General features: G+C 46.6%; 1 protein-coding gene across 2 annotated transcripts; it reads right to left on the bottom strand.

Moving 5' to 3' along the window:
* Positions 1-300: 300 nt before the first annotated feature.
* On the bottom strand, positions 301-10,498 carry PEX26 (peroxisomal biogenesis factor 26). Of its 2 annotated transcripts, none has more exons than XM_015408410.1 (6): positions 10,388-10,498; positions 9,749-10,227; positions 7,407-7,547; positions 4,735-5,048; positions 3,262-3,408; positions 301-1,290 (listed from the first exon to the last, which is right to left on the bottom strand). In XM_015408410.1, the coding sequence occupies exons 2-6, from the start codon at positions 9,973-9,975 to the stop codon at positions 1,193-1,195; spliced, it is 927 nt and encodes a 308-aa protein (XP_015263896.1). In that variant the 5' UTR covers positions 9,976-10,227; positions 10,388-10,498; the 3' UTR covers positions 301-1,192. The 2 variants fall into 2 exon arrangements, with proteins under 2 accessions (XP_015263896.1, XP_015263895.1); XM_015408409.1 differs by having other exon boundaries at positions 9,749-10,195.
* Between the last annotated feature and the right edge of the window lie 6,876 nt (positions 10,499-17,374).

The following is a 17,374-nucleotide window of genomic DNA, read 5'->3' as shown; positions in this document are numbered from 1 at the left end:
AGGGGGCGGTGGAAGCATAAAGAAAGAAGAGTCCAGAACCTATCTAAAGCAGCCTGTTGGCAATAGGCCAAATAAGTTTAGGAACCTATGCTGTAGACAATGGAAATCACTTTATGCATCCACTTCCAAACCCTCAGCACTAAATATCCAAATGCAGTCTTCAAAAAATGAAATGATTTTAATGTACAGATTAAATGGAAGCTAACAACTACTACTTTAAAATGTCTGTTTAAAAATCATAACATCTTTAGAAACCCTTCCCCCCAAAACAGAAAACAGTTCCTCTTATCAAGGTGGGGTTTTTTTCAAAATAACCAGCACACATGCTGATGAAAAGTTTTAGCACTCTCTTATACAAAAACTACATTATTAATTTGTGGAGTGCCACCAGAGTCGCCACCTTTTCTTCTTGGTAAGGCTCCTGTACCTTTTAAGTGCCTTGTGTGACAAACAGAAAAATACAGCAGGTAAAGTTTTGTCTCGTCATGCTCCGAAAGACTAGCTGTTGAATTCCTACTTAACACACGTAGATTGTTAAATGCACAGGAGCTGTGGCAGAAATTTTTTTTTGGCAACCTGGATCATCGTGATGTTGAAAAGGGTGGCTAAACACACCTTGCTTTGCTTGCTGTTCAGCCAAAGTGAGAGACGGAAAATATGTGGCAGTTCTAAAACTTTGTTTCCCCAGGAAGCAAAATGGCTCAAGACTCTTGAAAGGACAACACAAATTTTCTAGCACACACCAGGAGAAGTCACAGGATTAAGCAGAAATTGAGATGTCTCTTTTAGGAGATGGGGTTGAATCAAACATTAAGTATTTGAAGAGGTAATTTAATGCTCCAAACAAACACATTTAACTTGGGGGAAAACCCCATTGCTCTCAGTAGAACATGTTTATAAGTAAGGTGTTTTGAGGAGTACACGAATTTTGGCAGGTCACCAATGGGCTTGTGGGTAACTTCATAGACTCCTCAAGAGATGGATAACAGGGAGAAAAAATCAGTGAAGATCGTTCTCAGGCCAGATGCATAATCAGATAGTATTTTTAAAGACTTGAAGAAGCTTCCACAACGCTTGCAACCTTTTCTCTCCTCACAGCAACAGGATCACTCCAACTGGCTTACAGGGCCTCTTTTCAGTGGTTCTCCAGTATGTAGAGTTTCATTACTGAGGAAAATGGCCCTGTTTCGCCTCAGACTGGAGGCCTGTAATGTGGGGAAAATACAGCCGAGCGGGCTTGATGGAAAAGCTGAGTGAGTCTGTAGATGAAGGGCAGGGAGGTAGGAGATGCTGAGGAAGAGGAGAGGAAGAAGACCGTGTTTAATTTTTCACCCACACAAGGCAGCTATCTAGTCCAGCCACAGCGTTAAGCATTACTAATGAAATCTGTCCCACAAATTATCTTGTAGCTAAAATAAACCCTCACCACAGCTGGAACCCCACTGTGACAAAAAGGTTTTTCTGTCAACCAAACTCCTTTCACTATTTCTTCACCCGCATTGGCCTACGAGGAGCCACTGGGGTTGGAGTCTTCAAGGCCCTGCTCAACATTCAATCTCCCCTTCTGGCTATCATTGAAACAAACATTCTGGAGCAGCACCTAGCAACCCAAGGGCAGAGAATATCTAGGCCAGGGGTACTCAATCTTGGTTAGCCTGCGGGCACTTTTGGAATTCTGAAATGAGGCCGTGGGTGTTGTCACAAAATGGTTGCCATGGGGTGCAGCAGCTAAGGGCAAAAAATGTTTGGAGGCTGCAAGCCAGGCATCCTCTTACGATGAAGGCAGCTGTTACTGAATTGGTGCTGCCTGCAGACACAACCATGATCCTCCTGGGTTCTTCTAAGCGATGGTTGCCAATCTCCAGGGGGCAGACTGGAGATCTCAGCTCAAAGGCCTCATAGTTTTACAGACACACACAGGCCCTGTGTCTTTCTCCCAGAACCCCCAACTACTAATACTGAACACGGGAGCAGAAATACGTGGAGAGAAGGCCTTAAACTTACACCTTGGCCTCTGATTCTAGTGGTTGCCCCCCCAAATTGCTCATTGTCTTCCCTTACTTCTGGAACCCAACAAAGTTTGGGTCCAGTGGCACGTTTAAGACCAATAAAGTTTAATTCTGGTTATAAGCTTTCGTGTGTGTGCCCACTTCATCAGATACATGGAACCGGGGTAGTGTCAAAGAGCTGGAAGGAACCTTGAGGATCAAGCAATCGAATTTGTTTACTCTGATATTTATACTCCGGTTTTCTTCCCAATGGGGCTTACAGCAACCTTCTGCCTTCCTCCATTTTATCCTCACAACCAGTGTTCCCTCTAAGCTGAGTTAGTGTGAGTTAGCTCACAGTTTTTTAGCCCCCGGCTCACACATTTTTGCCTTCGCTCAGGAAGGAGGGCTCCAGAAGAGCAAACTAATGCATGCAGCCGCCAAATTGCTCGCTCACAACTTTAATGCCAGTAGCTCACAAAGTAGAATTTTTGCTCTCAGGACTCCACAGCTTAGAGGGAACATTGCTCACAACAACCTGTTGGTATAGGCAAGATGACAGCATGTCATGTCTTGCTGTTAGATCCAGATGATCTAAGGTGACAGTCACATAGTCACATGATGACTGAAGTTGCATCATATCTGCCAGAGTCAGAATGACTAAGCAGTTGTACAGTGCTGAACAGTGATTGGTCAACTGATATATATATTGAGAAAGGTTCTTGACCAAGCACCCTGCCTAATGAATGGATATTCAGCGAAGCACTTTGTCAGTCAGACCTGTGAACTGTTGCAAAGCTGCATGTATTTATATATAGCTCTGTAAATAAACTGTATATACTCTCCCACAAGTATCCTGCTACTTCTATCTACAACTACCGTCACAACCACCCTTGTGAGGTGTGTTAAGCCGTGAGGTAAATTAAGGTGAGAGACAGTGGCTCAAGGAAAGTCATTTTAACCACTACACTGGCTCCAACCCCCAGATCAGTGCAGGAATACACAATTACAGTCTGCCTGAAGACCTGGTGCCCTTATTCTGGCCTCTTTCAGACCCCTGGAGCCTTACATTATTATCACTGGCTATCTGCGCGGCTTCAACACAGCTCTAAACATTCCCGAAGTCCCAATCCTCACCAAACACACCAGTCTTAGACCAAGCTGCCTAATAACTCAGCCCCCCCCTTTCTAAATCCAGCTGTGCCAAATCTCTCTGTAAGACAGAAGTTAAAAAAAACTAGTAAGTGTTTGAAAGCATCTCCCCTTCGCATACCTGGGTCAAGTTTCACAACGATGAGAAACAGCATGAAAGCTGCTAAGAGAGCAGTTTTGTAAGGCATGGAGCTGAACTGGCCTGCTAGGGACCCCAGCACTCGGCCCAGCTGTGCCAAGATGGTCAACACCTTCTGGGACACCGAGCCTACAAAACAACAGAACGTCACAGTGGGAAAGCAGCCAAGGGGAAAAGTCACAACGGGAAAATGGCAAGAGAGAGGTATTTCCCCCACAGAGAGCTTGTAAGAGTCTTTTGAGACAATAACGTGTGCTGCAGCAGTGAAAAAGGCAAACTCTAAGTTAAGGATTATTAGGCGAGGGATTGAGAATAAAACAGCCGATATTGTAATGCACCTGTATAGAGGGCTCTTTTTGTAGCACAAACTCCTTTGAATATTAGGCCACAAGAGAGAGGTATTTCCCCCACAGAGAGCTTGTAAGAGTCTTTTGAGACAATAACGTGTGCTGCAGCAGTGGAAAAAGTCAAACTCTATGTTAAGGATTATTAGGTGAGGGATTGAGAATAAAACAGCTGATATTGTACTCATTTGGAATACTGTGTGCAGTTCTGGTCACCGTATCTCAAAAAGGACTTTTGCAGAGCTGGGAAAACGACAGAGGAGGGTGACCGAGATGATTAGGGGGTTGGTGCGCCTTCCCCATGAGGAAAGGCTGAAGAGTCTGGGACTTTTTCAGTTTAGAAAAGAGATGTCTAAGGGGGGTGGGACATGAAAGGGATTTATTAAATTATGCATGGGGTGGAGAGGGTTGGCAAAGAGAAATTTTTCCTCCCTCTCCCAAGAGCATCCAGTGAAGCTGATGGGCAGTAGGTTCAGGACAGACAAAAGGAAATACTACTTTACACAGAGAGTGATTACAATGTGGCCAGAGGATGTAGTGATGGCCACAGGAATAAACATCTTTAAAGGGGGATTAGATAGATGCGTGGAAGATACGTCTATCAATGGCTACCAGCCATGGTGACTGAGGGGAACCACCACATTCAGAGACACTAAGCCTCTGAATCCCAGAGCCTTGGCCTCCATGCCCTGTTATTGGCCCTCCAGAGGAACTGGCTGGCCACTGTCCGAGACAGGATGCTGGACCAGATGGACCACATTCCTCTCTAAAGTTCTGTAGCCTATCAGAGTATCTCCTAGCAGTGAGTAAAAGGCCAGATTGGTCAAAACGATTAATAGTCAGAGCAAAGGAGAAAAGTATTATGGGTAAACAGGAAAACAGATATTGGGAGTTCCATCCCAGAAGAATGGGAATGGTTCTGGGAGAGTATCCCCAGAAATATAGTTACCCTGAACTACATTTAACAATTGTTTAACTGTTGCACAGTTAAGACGGTATCTGACACCATCACCGTGGAAACATATGCACACAACAACTTTATTTAAGAATCCTGGACACAATTGGGTAGCCACGGTTCCTACGGCAGAAGAGGGTTGAGAAGAAACCTTACCCAGCTGAGTCTTCCACGCTATTTCTGCCCGCACCTCAGCATCTGGGTGCTCCTTTGTCTGCTGCAACCACTGCTGCCTCTTCTCTCTAACGATCCTGAGTGCCTCCAGCCGCTGCTCCTTGCTTAATGCCTTACAGCCTTCGACCATCTCCTGTGCTTCTGCAAAGTGCCCAAGCGGCAACAGAACGTGAAAGAGATGCAGCTGAACCAACAGGCCGTAAGTCGGCAGGTGCTGATTGGCTGAGGCACGTAACCAATCGCTCCCGATATCCAGCATCACATGAGGCTCTTTCACTTTGCTATGGAGGAGGATGCTGGGGGGGAAAGGGAATAACAAAACACAGCTTTAATGCACTAACAGCTTCTATAGGTCTACTATTGGGAGTTCTCAAAACATAGGACATACTGAAGGCCAGTAAAGTAGAAGGAAGAGAGAGTTGAACTCTGCAGGGAAGCTGGATTCTTGGTCTGCTGTGAAGCCCATGAATTGCCAAGTGACTTTCTCCTGTTCAGCTTCATCTACCTCACACAAGTCGGTGCCAAGTAGGCTTCTGTATGCTGCCCCAAGCAGAAAGGGCAGATATAAAACTTACAGCCAAAAGACAATTCTAGGCGAATACCCCGTATTGCACAGTGAGGAGTGTGTGGTCCAAATGCCCCCAATTCCCGGGGGGATGCATATTTGACAAGATTGTTTGATGTAACACAGCTGCCGCTTCTCTTGGGGCGCTCCAAAAAGGATAGTGGCGGACAGCTTTTGCAGGTACCTTTGGTGCTTCTGGACAGAAGTGACTGGGTAGGATGCCCATTTCATAACCCCGCCCCACCCATGAAAGACAATCAGGATAGGCGGTTGTAACCGAGTGACTGAAGCCAAGGGCAGAAAGAAGTTGGAACACTGGCCACCTAGACCCCGTGAACTGCTGAGATTCCTGCAGAGAACACTGACTGGACTATATGAACCTTGGGGTGATCTGGCAGAGCTCTTTTTACGTTCTTAAGCACAAGCGCAAACACAACCAGGCTTACTTCACATGTACTTTGGTAAGAAAACTTGAGTATGCACTTTTGCTTTACAAATTTAAAATACATATATATATCAGTAGACTCTGGAAGCTCTGATCTGGATAGCCAGTCTCATCCAATCACAGAAGGCAAGTAGGGTGCACCCTGGTTAGTACTTGGGTGGGAGACCACCAAGAAGTCCAGGGCTGCTATGCAGAGGTAGGCAATGGCAAGCCACCTCTGAATGTCTCTTGCCTTGAAAACCCTATGGGGTTGCCATAAGTCGGCTGTGACTTGACGGCACTTTCTACCACCCAACTTCAGAGATTGTAGGTGCAGGAAAAAGCAGCCCATCCCCCATTTAAGTAAAATTCATTTGGAAGCCCTATGAGGAAAGGTTGAATGAGATTTTGAATGAGAATGAAAGGTTTAGCCTGGAGAGGAGACAACTGAGAGGTGATATGATCACCATCTTCAAATACTTGAAGGGCTGCCAACTAGAGGATGGTGTGGAGCTGTTTTCTGTTGCCCCAGAAGGTCGGACCAGAACCAATGGGTTGAAAATAAATCAGAAGAGTTTTCAGCTAAATATTAGGAAGAACTTCCTGACAGTTATGGTTCCTCAGTGGAACAGGCTTCCTCGGGAGGTGGTGGGCTCTCCTTCTTCGGAGGTTTTTAAACAGAGGCTAGATGGCCATCTGACAGCAATGCAGATTCTGTGAACTAAGGCGGATCATGAGAGGGAGGGCAGGAAGGGTTACCTCAGTGCTTAGTTCTTGTGGCCCCTTCTTACACACCCAGGGAAATGCTGATCACATCTTTGGGGTCAGGAAGCCATTTTTCTCCAGGCCAGTTTGGCCGGGGATCCTGGAGGATTTTTGTCATCTTCTGGGCATGGAACAGAGGTCACTGGGGGGCTGTGTATTTGTGCATTTCCTGCATTGTGCAGGGGGTTGGACTAGATGACCCTGGAGGTCCCTTCTAACTCTATGATTCTATTATCCTAACCTGGAAGCAGGGCTATTTTTGGGCAGGAACGCACAGGAACGGAGTTCCGGCTGGCTCCCAAGTTGGACATGCCCAGCAGGAACTCATTAGCATAATAGGCCACACCCCAACAGCAGAAACTCATTAGGATTGGCTACATTAGGGTTGTGTGGCCTAACATGCAAAGGAGTTCCTGCTGCAAAAAAAGGCCCTGGGTTTTGACAACAAACAAGGTAAACAGAATAACAAGCAAAAGGTGGGTGTGGCTGGATGACCACACTTCTGGTAACATGGGGGTGCGTCCTAATGTGCTAATGAGCTGTGCTGTCAGGGGTGTGGCCCAATATGCTAATGAGTTCCTGCTGTTGGGTGTGGCATATTATGCTAATGAGTTCCTGCTGGGCTTTTTCTACAAAAAGAGCCCTGGAAGCAAGCACAGTGAGATTACTATGGGGCTTCCAGGAGCCATACAAAAAATACACTGCATGAAGTAAGCTAGTGTTCAGGGAGAAGACTATGCTAAAATACTTGTTACTAACATTTGGTTTTCTGCCTGCATAGAATCATTTTGTATGACGTTCTATAATATCAGCCCTTCACCTGCAGTCTGAATGGTACAGCCCAAACATGGGTTTACCACCTTAGTGAGAACTTGATCTGTATACATGAGAGGAACTCACCACAGTTCCAGAAGTTTGGGAGGCAAGTATGCCGGAACTTGGTAGTATTGGAGGACCCATGGGAGGACTTCTCTCCACCGGTTCATTTCAGCAAGGGCCTGGATACCCACGACGCATAAGGAGCACCTCAGTTCTTCAGAGCTGGTTCATGAAAGAAGACACAACAAACAACAACAGAGAGAGGGGAATGTTATGGTTGCAAGCAGCATTCTAACCCTGAGGGCAGTTTAACCAGACCCCGACACCTCTCCAATAACTACAGAAAAAATTAAGACTTCCTATCTATAGCTCACAGGCTGTAGTAAAGCTCTCTTCTATTTTTATGGGAGGACTGAAGCTCAGATTTTCCCTCTTCAGGTGGAGCTAAAGAGATTAACATTTGCAAAGAGATACATAGAATCACAGAGCTGCAAGGGCTCCTACGGGCCATCTACTCCAACCCCCTGCTCAGTGCAGGATCAGCCTACACAGTATCCCTGACAAGTGTTTGTCCAGATGCTGCTGAAAAACTGCCAGTGAGGGAGAGCTCACCACCTCCCAAGGCAGCTGATTCCACTGTGGCACAACTCTGATTGTCAAAAAGTTTTTCCTACTGCCTTCCTGTCCTGTCCTCTGCTGCCAACAGGAACAGCTCCCTGCCCTCCTCCGAGAGCAATCGTGTCCCCTCCCCCCTCCTCTTCTCCAGACTGAACATTCCCAAGTCCCTCAAGCCTTTCCTCGTAGGGCTTGGTCTCCAGGCCCCTGATCATCCTCATTGCTCTCCTCTGCACCCGCTCCATTCTGTTCACATCCTTTTTGAAGTGAGGCCTCCAGAACTACACACAATACTCCAGGAGCGGCCTGACCAATGCAGTGTACAGCGGGACTATCACATATTGTGATTTTAATGTTATGCCTCTGTTGATACACCCCAAGATCGCATTAGCCTTTTTTGTCACTGCATCACACTCACTGCTCATATTTAATTTATGGTCCACCGATACCCCAAGATCTTGTGCGCGCACACTGCTACTCAAAAGTGTATCCATCATTCAGTATTTTTGTTACCCAGATTTAGAACTCTGCACATTCTTGTTAAATTGCATCTTGTTCGTTATCTGCCCACCTTTCCAGTGTGTTCAGATCTCCTTGAATTCTATCTCTGTCTTCTGGTGTGTTCGCTGCTCCTCCCAGTTTGGTGTCATCTGCAAATTTAATGAGTAGCCCCTCCACACCCTCATCCAGATCATTTATAAAAATATTGAAAAGTACCGGGCCCAGAACTGAGCCCTGTGGCACCCCACTGGACACCTCCCTCCATTCAGATGAAATGCCACTGACAACTACTCTCTGAGTGTGGTTCTCCAACCAGTTCCCTATCCACCTAACGATCCTAGAGTCCAGTCCATAGCTCATCAGAACATCATGGGGAACCCTGTCAAAAACATCCTGGACAGCATCTTAAATAACTTTGCTGCAATACTGCACTGAGCATTGAAGGGGTAACTTGAGGCATCATCAGTTCAGAGGATTGGGCTCCCCACCACCACCAAATTTCTACACGTCAAGGCACAGGAGTCCTGGAAAGCCACTGTACACTATACAGAGAATGTCACATGGATGCACTCCTACCCCCCGCCTATGCAATCAATCCACCCTTTTGTGACAGATGAATAGATACACACCTTATCGCACATGACATTGTACATATAAGGGGTTTGTGCATGTGTGAACACAGGCTCACTCTCAGAAGGCTGAAGTGCCAAGGCTCAGCCAGGCAACTCAAAGATGACAGTGCCTCTAAGCATGCATTCAATGCCCTTTCCATACCACAAGATAAGCACAGCTCATGGCATTTCTCTAGGGAAGAGGCCTCATGCGAATAGGCCTGATCCTCCAGCACCCTCTTCGTTTTTGAAATCAACCCTCCACATCCAAACCTTATTGCATGGTCCCCGGTTGCAATCTGGAAGTTCATTTGCCAGCTATGGGCAGCAAAACAAGCACCGTCCCTCACTCCTCTGCCATAACATGCAATGACCACAACACACAGGAAACAAGGACCTTTAACACGCCCCTTAGGAGCAACTGCAGCCCAGATCTGCCTGGTTCTTTTGGATGAACAGCACCAGCAATGCTCCCTCTAAGGCGTGGAGTCTTGTGAGCAAAAATTCTACTTTGTGAGCTTACTGGCATTAAAGTTGTGAATGAGCGATTTGGCTACTGCATAAGTTAGTTTGCTCCGGAGCCATCCTTCCTAAGACAAAAATGTGTGAGCTGGAGGCTAAAAAATCTGTGAGCCAGCTCACACTAACTCAGCTTAGAGGGAGCCCTGATTCCCAGTCATGAGGTTCAATCCATACCTGCCGGAGTCTTCACTCTCCAGCTCCCCCAAAAGGCTCTCGCAGCCCTTCTCGCAGCGGTCGACGGCAGAGGCGAAGTCCATGTGCACCACCAACAGATCCGCCGCTTCCTCCAACAGGGAGGCCGCGTGGGACGCCACCGGGGAGGGAGAGACAGGCTCGCTGCTCCGTAGGACGCTTCCCGCCCCGCTGACGCCGGCAAACGCCACCGACAGGTCGTTCCTCATGGTCCCGGGATGGCGGCGCCCCCGTCCGCCCCGATCAGCGTTCCAGGCAGCTCCGCCTAGGCCCGCATGAAGTCCTTGACGCTTTCCTTGATAGCAAATTCCCTGTACCGTATCCAGATCATCAGCTCGGGGGGCTGCTTTTCCGTACGGGCGGGGCGATTATATGTGCGCTTTTCTCCTTTTCAGAGGTCGGGTCTTGTCTTCTGCAGTGATGCGCCAACTAAAACAAGGGAGGGGAAGGGAATCTAAGTTCTGTAATAAAAAAGAATAGTGTGGACTTTGCAAACACCCCCACCCGCCCGCCGTCTAGCAGAAACCTTCCAAAGAGCTACGCGCAAACAGGCGTTTACAACAACACGAGAGGCAAGTAGGGAAGTGCAATTTATGTGACCCCAGAACCTATCAAACGCACCCAGAACAGAGGTGAGACCTTTGGGAGTTCCAGAAGACGGTATCTTCCGACACAGCCGGCAACAAAAAGCAGGCCAATTGCTGTCGTCTTTGCTGCCGAGTCGATGTCCTTCCTGCTTCTCCTACTCGCGCATAGAAGCCCGCAACGGGAAAGCATTCTGGGGGTTGTAGTTTTGTGGGCAAGCACCGCCGTGCGGCTGGAGAAAAGTGGTGATGGTTGGGGAACGCCGGACTGCAACCACCGGAATGCATCCTGCTGCAGGAAGCCACGTGGACGTTGTCCTAGAATGCTTTGTTGCTAGGGTTGCCAGTCTCCCGCTATTACCTTTGATCTCCCAACGAGAAAGATCAGTTTCCCTGGAGAAAATGACAGCTTTGGCTGGTGAACTCCATGGCATTATATCCTGGTGTGGTCCCTCCCCTCCCCAAACCCTAGGGTTGGAAAATACCTAGAGACTTTGTGGGTGGATCCAGGAGAGGGCGGGGTTGGGGGAGGGGAGGGGCCTCAGCATGGTACAATGCCATAGAGCAGGTATGTCCAACAGGTAGATCGGGATCTACCAGTAGATCGGGGAGGGGTCTGAGGTAGATCACCAGCCCCACTTGGTCTCCTGGTTTGCTGGACAGGTGTTTGGGGTTTTTTTTTATGATTGGTGGTAAAAAATGTTCGCAGTTCTTTCTGGATCTTTGTCTCTCTTTGTTTTTGCTTACCAGTAAATGACAGAAGGTGCATTATAAATGGGGGGGGCCAACAGTGGAACCCAACTTTAATGGGTTAAAATCTAATTTGAAACTAATTTGAAACTTTATTTTCATGGTGGTAGATCACCGGCACTTTTGGCGGGGAAAAACAGATCACTACCTGTTCGAAGTTGGACATGCCTGCCATAGTCCACCCTTCAAAGCAGCCGTTTTCTCCAGGGGAGCTGATCTCTATCAGCTGGAGATCAGTTGTAAAAGCGGGAGATCCCCAGGCCCCACCAGGAGGTTGGGAACCCTACCAAACCCTGCCCTCCCCAGGCTCCACCCCCAGAATCTCCAGATATTTCCCGACCCAGAGCTGGCAACTGTGTTTGTTGCTGACTTAAGTCAGTGTTAGCCAAGAGAAAAACTTCCCAAAGGGAACACTGAGTGTGAAACTGAACAATTAGAATTTATCAGAAAGTTTGATGGCACTTTCTGTCCACCCAGCGCTCAGCAAAGACTCTTGAATTCCTCTTGCTCACTACAGGCGTCAGCATGGCAAGCCCAGTAAGATTGTCTTCTCAGCTGCTAACAGCTGTGATCAGTTGTGCTTGTATACATTTGAGCTTAGCATGGAAATGTCACAGAACTTCACTTCTCATCGGATCGTGCCTCTGTGGCATACTTCATGCATGTAAAACAAAGTTTGAGCCCGGTGGCACCACCCTTTAAGACCAGCAAAGCTTTATTCAAGTGTGTACGCACACTTCTTCAGATACATTGAAATGGAAGTTACCAGTCCATACATATAGGTCAAGGGTGAGCAGGAAATTATCTATCTTCATGCATGTAGTCGTGAAAGCTTCTGTCACAGTAAATCTGTTAGACCAAATTCACCTGGGCTTCTTAAAGCACTACTAGCCCCTCTCACACTGTTGGTATGTTGCATGGAAAATGAACAGTAAAGAAAGGGACAGCACACACACAGGTTTCAGAGGAGGGGTTATAGCTCTCGAGAAACCGGCAGATAGTGTAGAATACCATCTCTGTTCTTTCCTATCCAGTTTGTAGTTCCTCATAATAAAGGACTGTTTTTATTCTGAAGCAGCCAGTCTCATGTGAACTTAAGTGCTAAGCAGCAGCACAGGTCCACTGTGCAAAGGGGCACCTGCTTAACAAAAAAACAGAGTATGCCAGGTTTCTGAACTGATGTATTGTCATGCATGAAGGTTCATTTACAATCACATTATAACCTTCCATGGCTTTGCAGTATATCTGAGATTTTCACCTTAACCTTTAAGATGCCACAAAACTCTTTAGCCTGGCTTCAAAAGACTGACACCACCACCTTTCTAGAACCATGTCAGAATCTAAATTGCAGTGGGATTTGCTATCTAGAGGTTAAAGTTTGAGTGTTCCAGAAGAGGACCCTTGTCCAAGGAAGATTTTGATAAGAGCCACATAACACAAAATTAAACAATACCCTGGAATGTGTGTCCACACGCTCCAGTTAAGTAGCTGCCGCCATCTCTTGGAGTCTATCTCAACAATCAGAAGCCAAAGGGCAAGATTTTATCCTTTTCCAGGATTTAACCAGAAAATCAGCCCTGCAAGACACTTGTAGAATGAGTTTCGACAAAACAGTTAACCTGGTAGGTGAGCGCTACGATCTAGATATCTGGATTTAGATGAAGCTGTCCAGAGAATAAAATTCCACAAAATATATTTTTAAAAGATTTATTAAAATTGTGCAAGGATATATCAAAGAGAACTTGGCAGTGAGGAATACACCACCACCTTTCTAGAAACATGTCACAATCTAAATTGCAGTGGGATTTGCTATCTAGAGGTTAAAGTTTGAGTGTTCCAGAAGAGGACCCTTGTCCAAGGAAGATTTTGATAAGAGCCGCATAACACAAAATTAAACAAAACCCTGGAACCCCATACGCTCCAGTTGAGTAGCTGCCACCATCCCTTTGAGTCTATCTCAACAATCAGAAGCCAAAGGGCAAGACTTTATCCTTTTCCAGGATTTAACCAGAAAATCAGCCCTGCAAGGTCAGACACTTATAGAATGAGTTTCGACAAAATAGTTAACCTGGTAGGTGAGCGCTATGGTCTAGATATCTGGATTTAGATTGAAGCCATCTGGAGAATAAAATTCAACAAAATATTTTTTTTTAAGATTTATTAAAATTGTGCAAGGATATATCAAAGAGAACTTGGCAGTGAGGAATCAAAACAACAAACTAAATTCAAAGTCTAGCTACACAGTGAAGACATTGGTTCAGATGTTACCAGATGCTATCATTCCAGAAGCTGAAGTTGCTGCAACAATCAAAGGAAGCAAAGACCAACAGAATTCTTGGCCCATAGCAAACAGTTAACAAGACACCATCCGGCATGACGATTAGCTTTGCTCCACATACTTAGTAACAAGGCAAAAGTCTAATTTATTGGGCTGCCAATCTCCTGCTATTACAATTAATCTCCATACTACCAATATCAGTTCACCTGGAGAAAATGGCTGCAGTGGAGGATGAATTCTACGGCATTATTATTCTACTGCCTCGGGAGGTGGTTGGTGCTCCGCTGGACGTTTTCAATTGGAGGTTGGACAACCATCTTTAGGCTATGCTCTTGCAGAGTGCAGGGGGCTGGATTAGATGACCTGCAAGGTCCCTTCCAACTCTAACATTCTATGATTCTATTATTATATCCTGCCGAGGTCCCTCCCCTCTCCAAACCCCGCCCTCCCCAGGCTCCACCCCAAAATCTCCAGATATTTCCCCACCCAGAGCTGGCAACCCTACTAACTTCTTTATGGCCGTGATGTGATCCAATGTGTTCCAAGGGTCCTTTACACCAATCAGATCTCAGTTTGGTTATGTCATAAGCAGATGACAAGTGAAGTCAACCTCAAGCGAAAATGTTGAGACAGCTGCAGTGTTCCCTCTAAGCTGAGTCAGTGTGAGCTAGCTCACAGGTTTTTAGCCTCCGGCTCACATATTTTTTTCTTAGCTCAGGAGGGATGGCTCCAGAGCAGACTAATTCATGCAGTAGCCAAATCGTTCACTCACAGTTTTAATGCCAGTAGCTCACGCAGTAGAATTCTTGCTCGCAAGACACCACAGCTTAGAGGGAGCATGCAGTCTAGCTGCCCATGTCCACCAGGTGTAAATCCTGATCTCTAATTGAAAGGAATGCAGCTAACTGGTGAAAACCAGATAGGTACAGATTCATTCCCCACAGCTGCACTGTTATTTAAGAGGCACAAGGCCAGAGTGCCCAACTTCCCAAAACAAAAGCAGTATTTTTCCATTCTATGTTTTACAGCTTCATCTCAGGCCCAGTATTTGAAACCGAAGCCTGAACCAATGTTTGCAGAAAAAAGAAGGAATTCTATTTTCCTTGACATCCCCAATCCTCCAGCTTTCCCCGTTAAGGGGAAATGCTGTTCAAACAAATAATATGACTCCAATGGTAACAAGAGAAAGAATTTTTTACTTACAAAAATAGAAGCACATCTTACATGACATATTCATGTAAGTACATTTAACTTCTTGCGAACAGATTAACTTCAAAAAAGAAAAGAAAAAAAGGTTAACTTGCTACAGCTCCAAGCCCAGGTAAGAGAGAAAAGAGGAGAGGTCCAAAATAAGATAAAGCAGAAGGCCATCAAGGGCCAGAGAGGCTCAACATCTAACTGAGGGGCGGGGGCAACTGCCAAGTGTACGAGAGAGAATGTATTGTCTTGGTGTTGTGTTCTTACATAGCCCGCGCACGCGGTCGGGTCCTCACACAGCCATATGAATGGCTTAAGCTTCGCTCTCCAAGACAATAGCCAGCACGGATCCTAGAATGCACCCAATCGAGTGGTCAGGATCCTAGAGTGACCTATGGAATGCAAGTGCACTATAAATAATCCTATCACAGGTGTGGGTGGGTGTTTGGGTGTGGTTCACAATGGGAATATAAGCAGGCCTCCGGTCCTGCTTTCCTTGTCTTGTTTTCCCAAGCTGAAATAAACTATGAGCTGTTTCACTTACCAACACGTCTGGACCCAGTACTTTTCACTTAACTCCCCCGCCCAGTCCTCTTGCATGCAGAGTTACAATATCCAACAGTTTCCTTAGGGCCTTCATAATCAACTAGAGCCGCAGCAAAAGAGAGGCGCGGCAGCGGGATCAGACAGATCCCCCGGGCCGCCGCGCATATGCTCCCTAGCGTGATCAGATGCCGAGGGGGAAGCCACAGACAGGAGAGGGAGGCAAGTCAGCTGCGCATGTGTGCACATGTGGATTTCGGCAGGGGGCCTCGTATGCTGCAGGAGACGGGCACATCGGTGATCACACGGCCGCCCCTGCTGTGCGTTTTCAAGTAGGTAGTAGTGTTTTGCAGCGTTTTTTAATCCCACAGGAAAGCTGGACTCCCCCGCTCCGGAACAGATAAGCACTTGGCAACCCTAGGTTGGGGGCGGGAGCGCAACGCTTGCCAGTTGTTGGCATCTGATCGCGCTGGTTTAATCCACCCTCAATCCATCTGTTCCGCGGGGCAAATCCTCCCGTGTGACTGGGGCCTATGAACATAAGAAGAGCCCTGCTGGATTAGACCAATGGTCCATTTACTTCAGTATCTTGGTTCATACATGCTTGTTCTTACTTGTATCCAACAAAGGAAGCTTTGTCTTTTGAAAGCTGATACCCTGGAAATCTTGTTGGTCTTACAGGTGCGACTGGCCTTTTCTACTGTAGACCAACATGCCTACCCAGCTGAAAGTGTTTCATACAGTGGCAAACTGGTTGTCCTGGAGGGCCAACAAATAGCCCACTGAGGCTAAGGTCTCCCCCTGATGTTGCCTGGTATCCAGATGTTTATACTGCCTCTGGATGTGAAAGTTCCTTTTAGAAACCTTGGCTAAGGGCTGGTCTACTTAGCTCCTATTCTTGCTGGGCCTCTGCCCTTCTATACTGCAGGAAGGAGATCATCCCAGGGCTCCAGCTTGGTATCATTCATCTAATCTGGAGGAAAATGTCCTGTTTCTTTAATAGAAGGTGAATATGTGGAAGTGAGCTTGACATTTCCCATAACTTTAAGGCAAATAGTATTTCATTACGCCTCTGTTAACAAGACAGGACATTTTTCTCCAGTCCGGTCTGCAGCCTTAACTATAAGAAGCACAGGAAATACTGAGTTTGGTGGCTGGGAGAAAAATTCCTCCGGTTCATAAGTGTACAGGCTACAGAAGGTTCTAGGCCACAGGTAGCCAGGCAGGGCAGGGTACATAGGCACCACAGATAGAACTCCTGGAACTGGATGTCCTTTTGGTGACTGTCATTTGCATCTTTTCCATTCCTGAGAAGTGTGAAAGAATCTAACGGGGATTAACATGATTGGCAGATGGAGCTGTTTTTCCCGTCACAAGGGGTCGCTCAAACCATGCGTATATTTGACTTAATTTGTAGGGCATAAGAGTGAGTTAGGGCACAGTTGTTTAAATTATAGCAGTCAGAAATAGGGAAAGGCTGAGGTTTGTCCTAGTGATGCAGCATTTAGCAAGCTACTTTTTGGGGAGATGAACTGAGTTACAGTACTTTTTTTCCCCCTATAGCCTTCAGGTGGGAGCGCCTGGTTGGCACTGGGGAAAGAGGAATGCTTCCTTCAAAAATCCAGGATGCATATCAGGAGGTTGTTGAAGATGGTGTGTTGCGTTCCTAAGCCAACCATTTTTCCTTTCAACATGAGTGTCTATATTATAATCTTCGCGGCCCCATGGACCAAGTCACGCCAGGACCTCCTGTCTTCTGCTGTCCTCTGAAGTTCACTCAATTTCATCTTCGTTGCATGAAATTGAGTGAACTTCAGAGGACAGCAGAAGTTTAAATTATAGCAGTCAGAAATAGGGAAAGGCTGAGGTTCGTCCTAGTGATGCAGCATTTAGCAAGCTACTTTTTGGGGAGATGAACTGAGTTACAGTACTTTTTTTTTCCCCTATAGCCTTCAGGTGGGAGCGCCTGGTTGGCACTGGGGAAAGAGGAATGCTTCCTTCAAAAATCCAGGATGCATGTCAGGAGGTTGTTGAAGACGGTGTGTTGCGTTCCTAAGCCAACCATTTTTCCTTTCAACAGGAGTGTCTATATTATAGGAAAAGCTGCCCCTCCCCAATCTTTTTTGTCTACTTAGCAGCCAACAGAGGTTCTGCCTACCAATCCAGATACCGCAGCTTGAGAGAAGGAGCCTTCTGGCAGACTGGGACACAGCAAAATATCTCCAGATCAGTGCTCCTTCTAAGCTGAGTTAGTGT

This window comes from Gekko japonicus, unplaced genomic scaffold (assembly GCF_001447785.1).
Source record: "Gekko japonicus isolate JY-2015 unplaced genomic scaffold, Gekko_japonicus_V1.1 scaffold748, whole genome shotgun sequence".
NCBI lineage: Eukaryota > Metazoa > Chordata > Lepidosauria > Squamata > Gekkonidae > Gekko > Gekko japonicus.
The sequence above is the reverse complement of the archived record's forward strand: the minus strand, read 5'-3'. Positions and strand labels throughout refer to the sequence as shown.

Excerpts from the sequence above, each read along its gene's own strand:
- PEX26 (XM_015408410.1), bottom strand. The coding sequence starts at position 9,975 with ATGAGGAACGACCTGTCGGTGGCGTTTGCCGGCGTCAGCGGGGCGGGA. Across the intron at positions 5,049-7,406 it reads CCCAAACTTCTGGAACTGTG|CATCCTCCTCCATAGCAAAG; the intron begins GTGAGTTCCTCT and ends TTTCCCCCCCAG. Across the intron at positions 1,291-3,261 it reads CGTTGTGAAACTTGACCCAG|CATCTCCTACCTCCCTGCCC; the intron begins GTATGCGAAGGG and ends CCTCTTCCTCAG.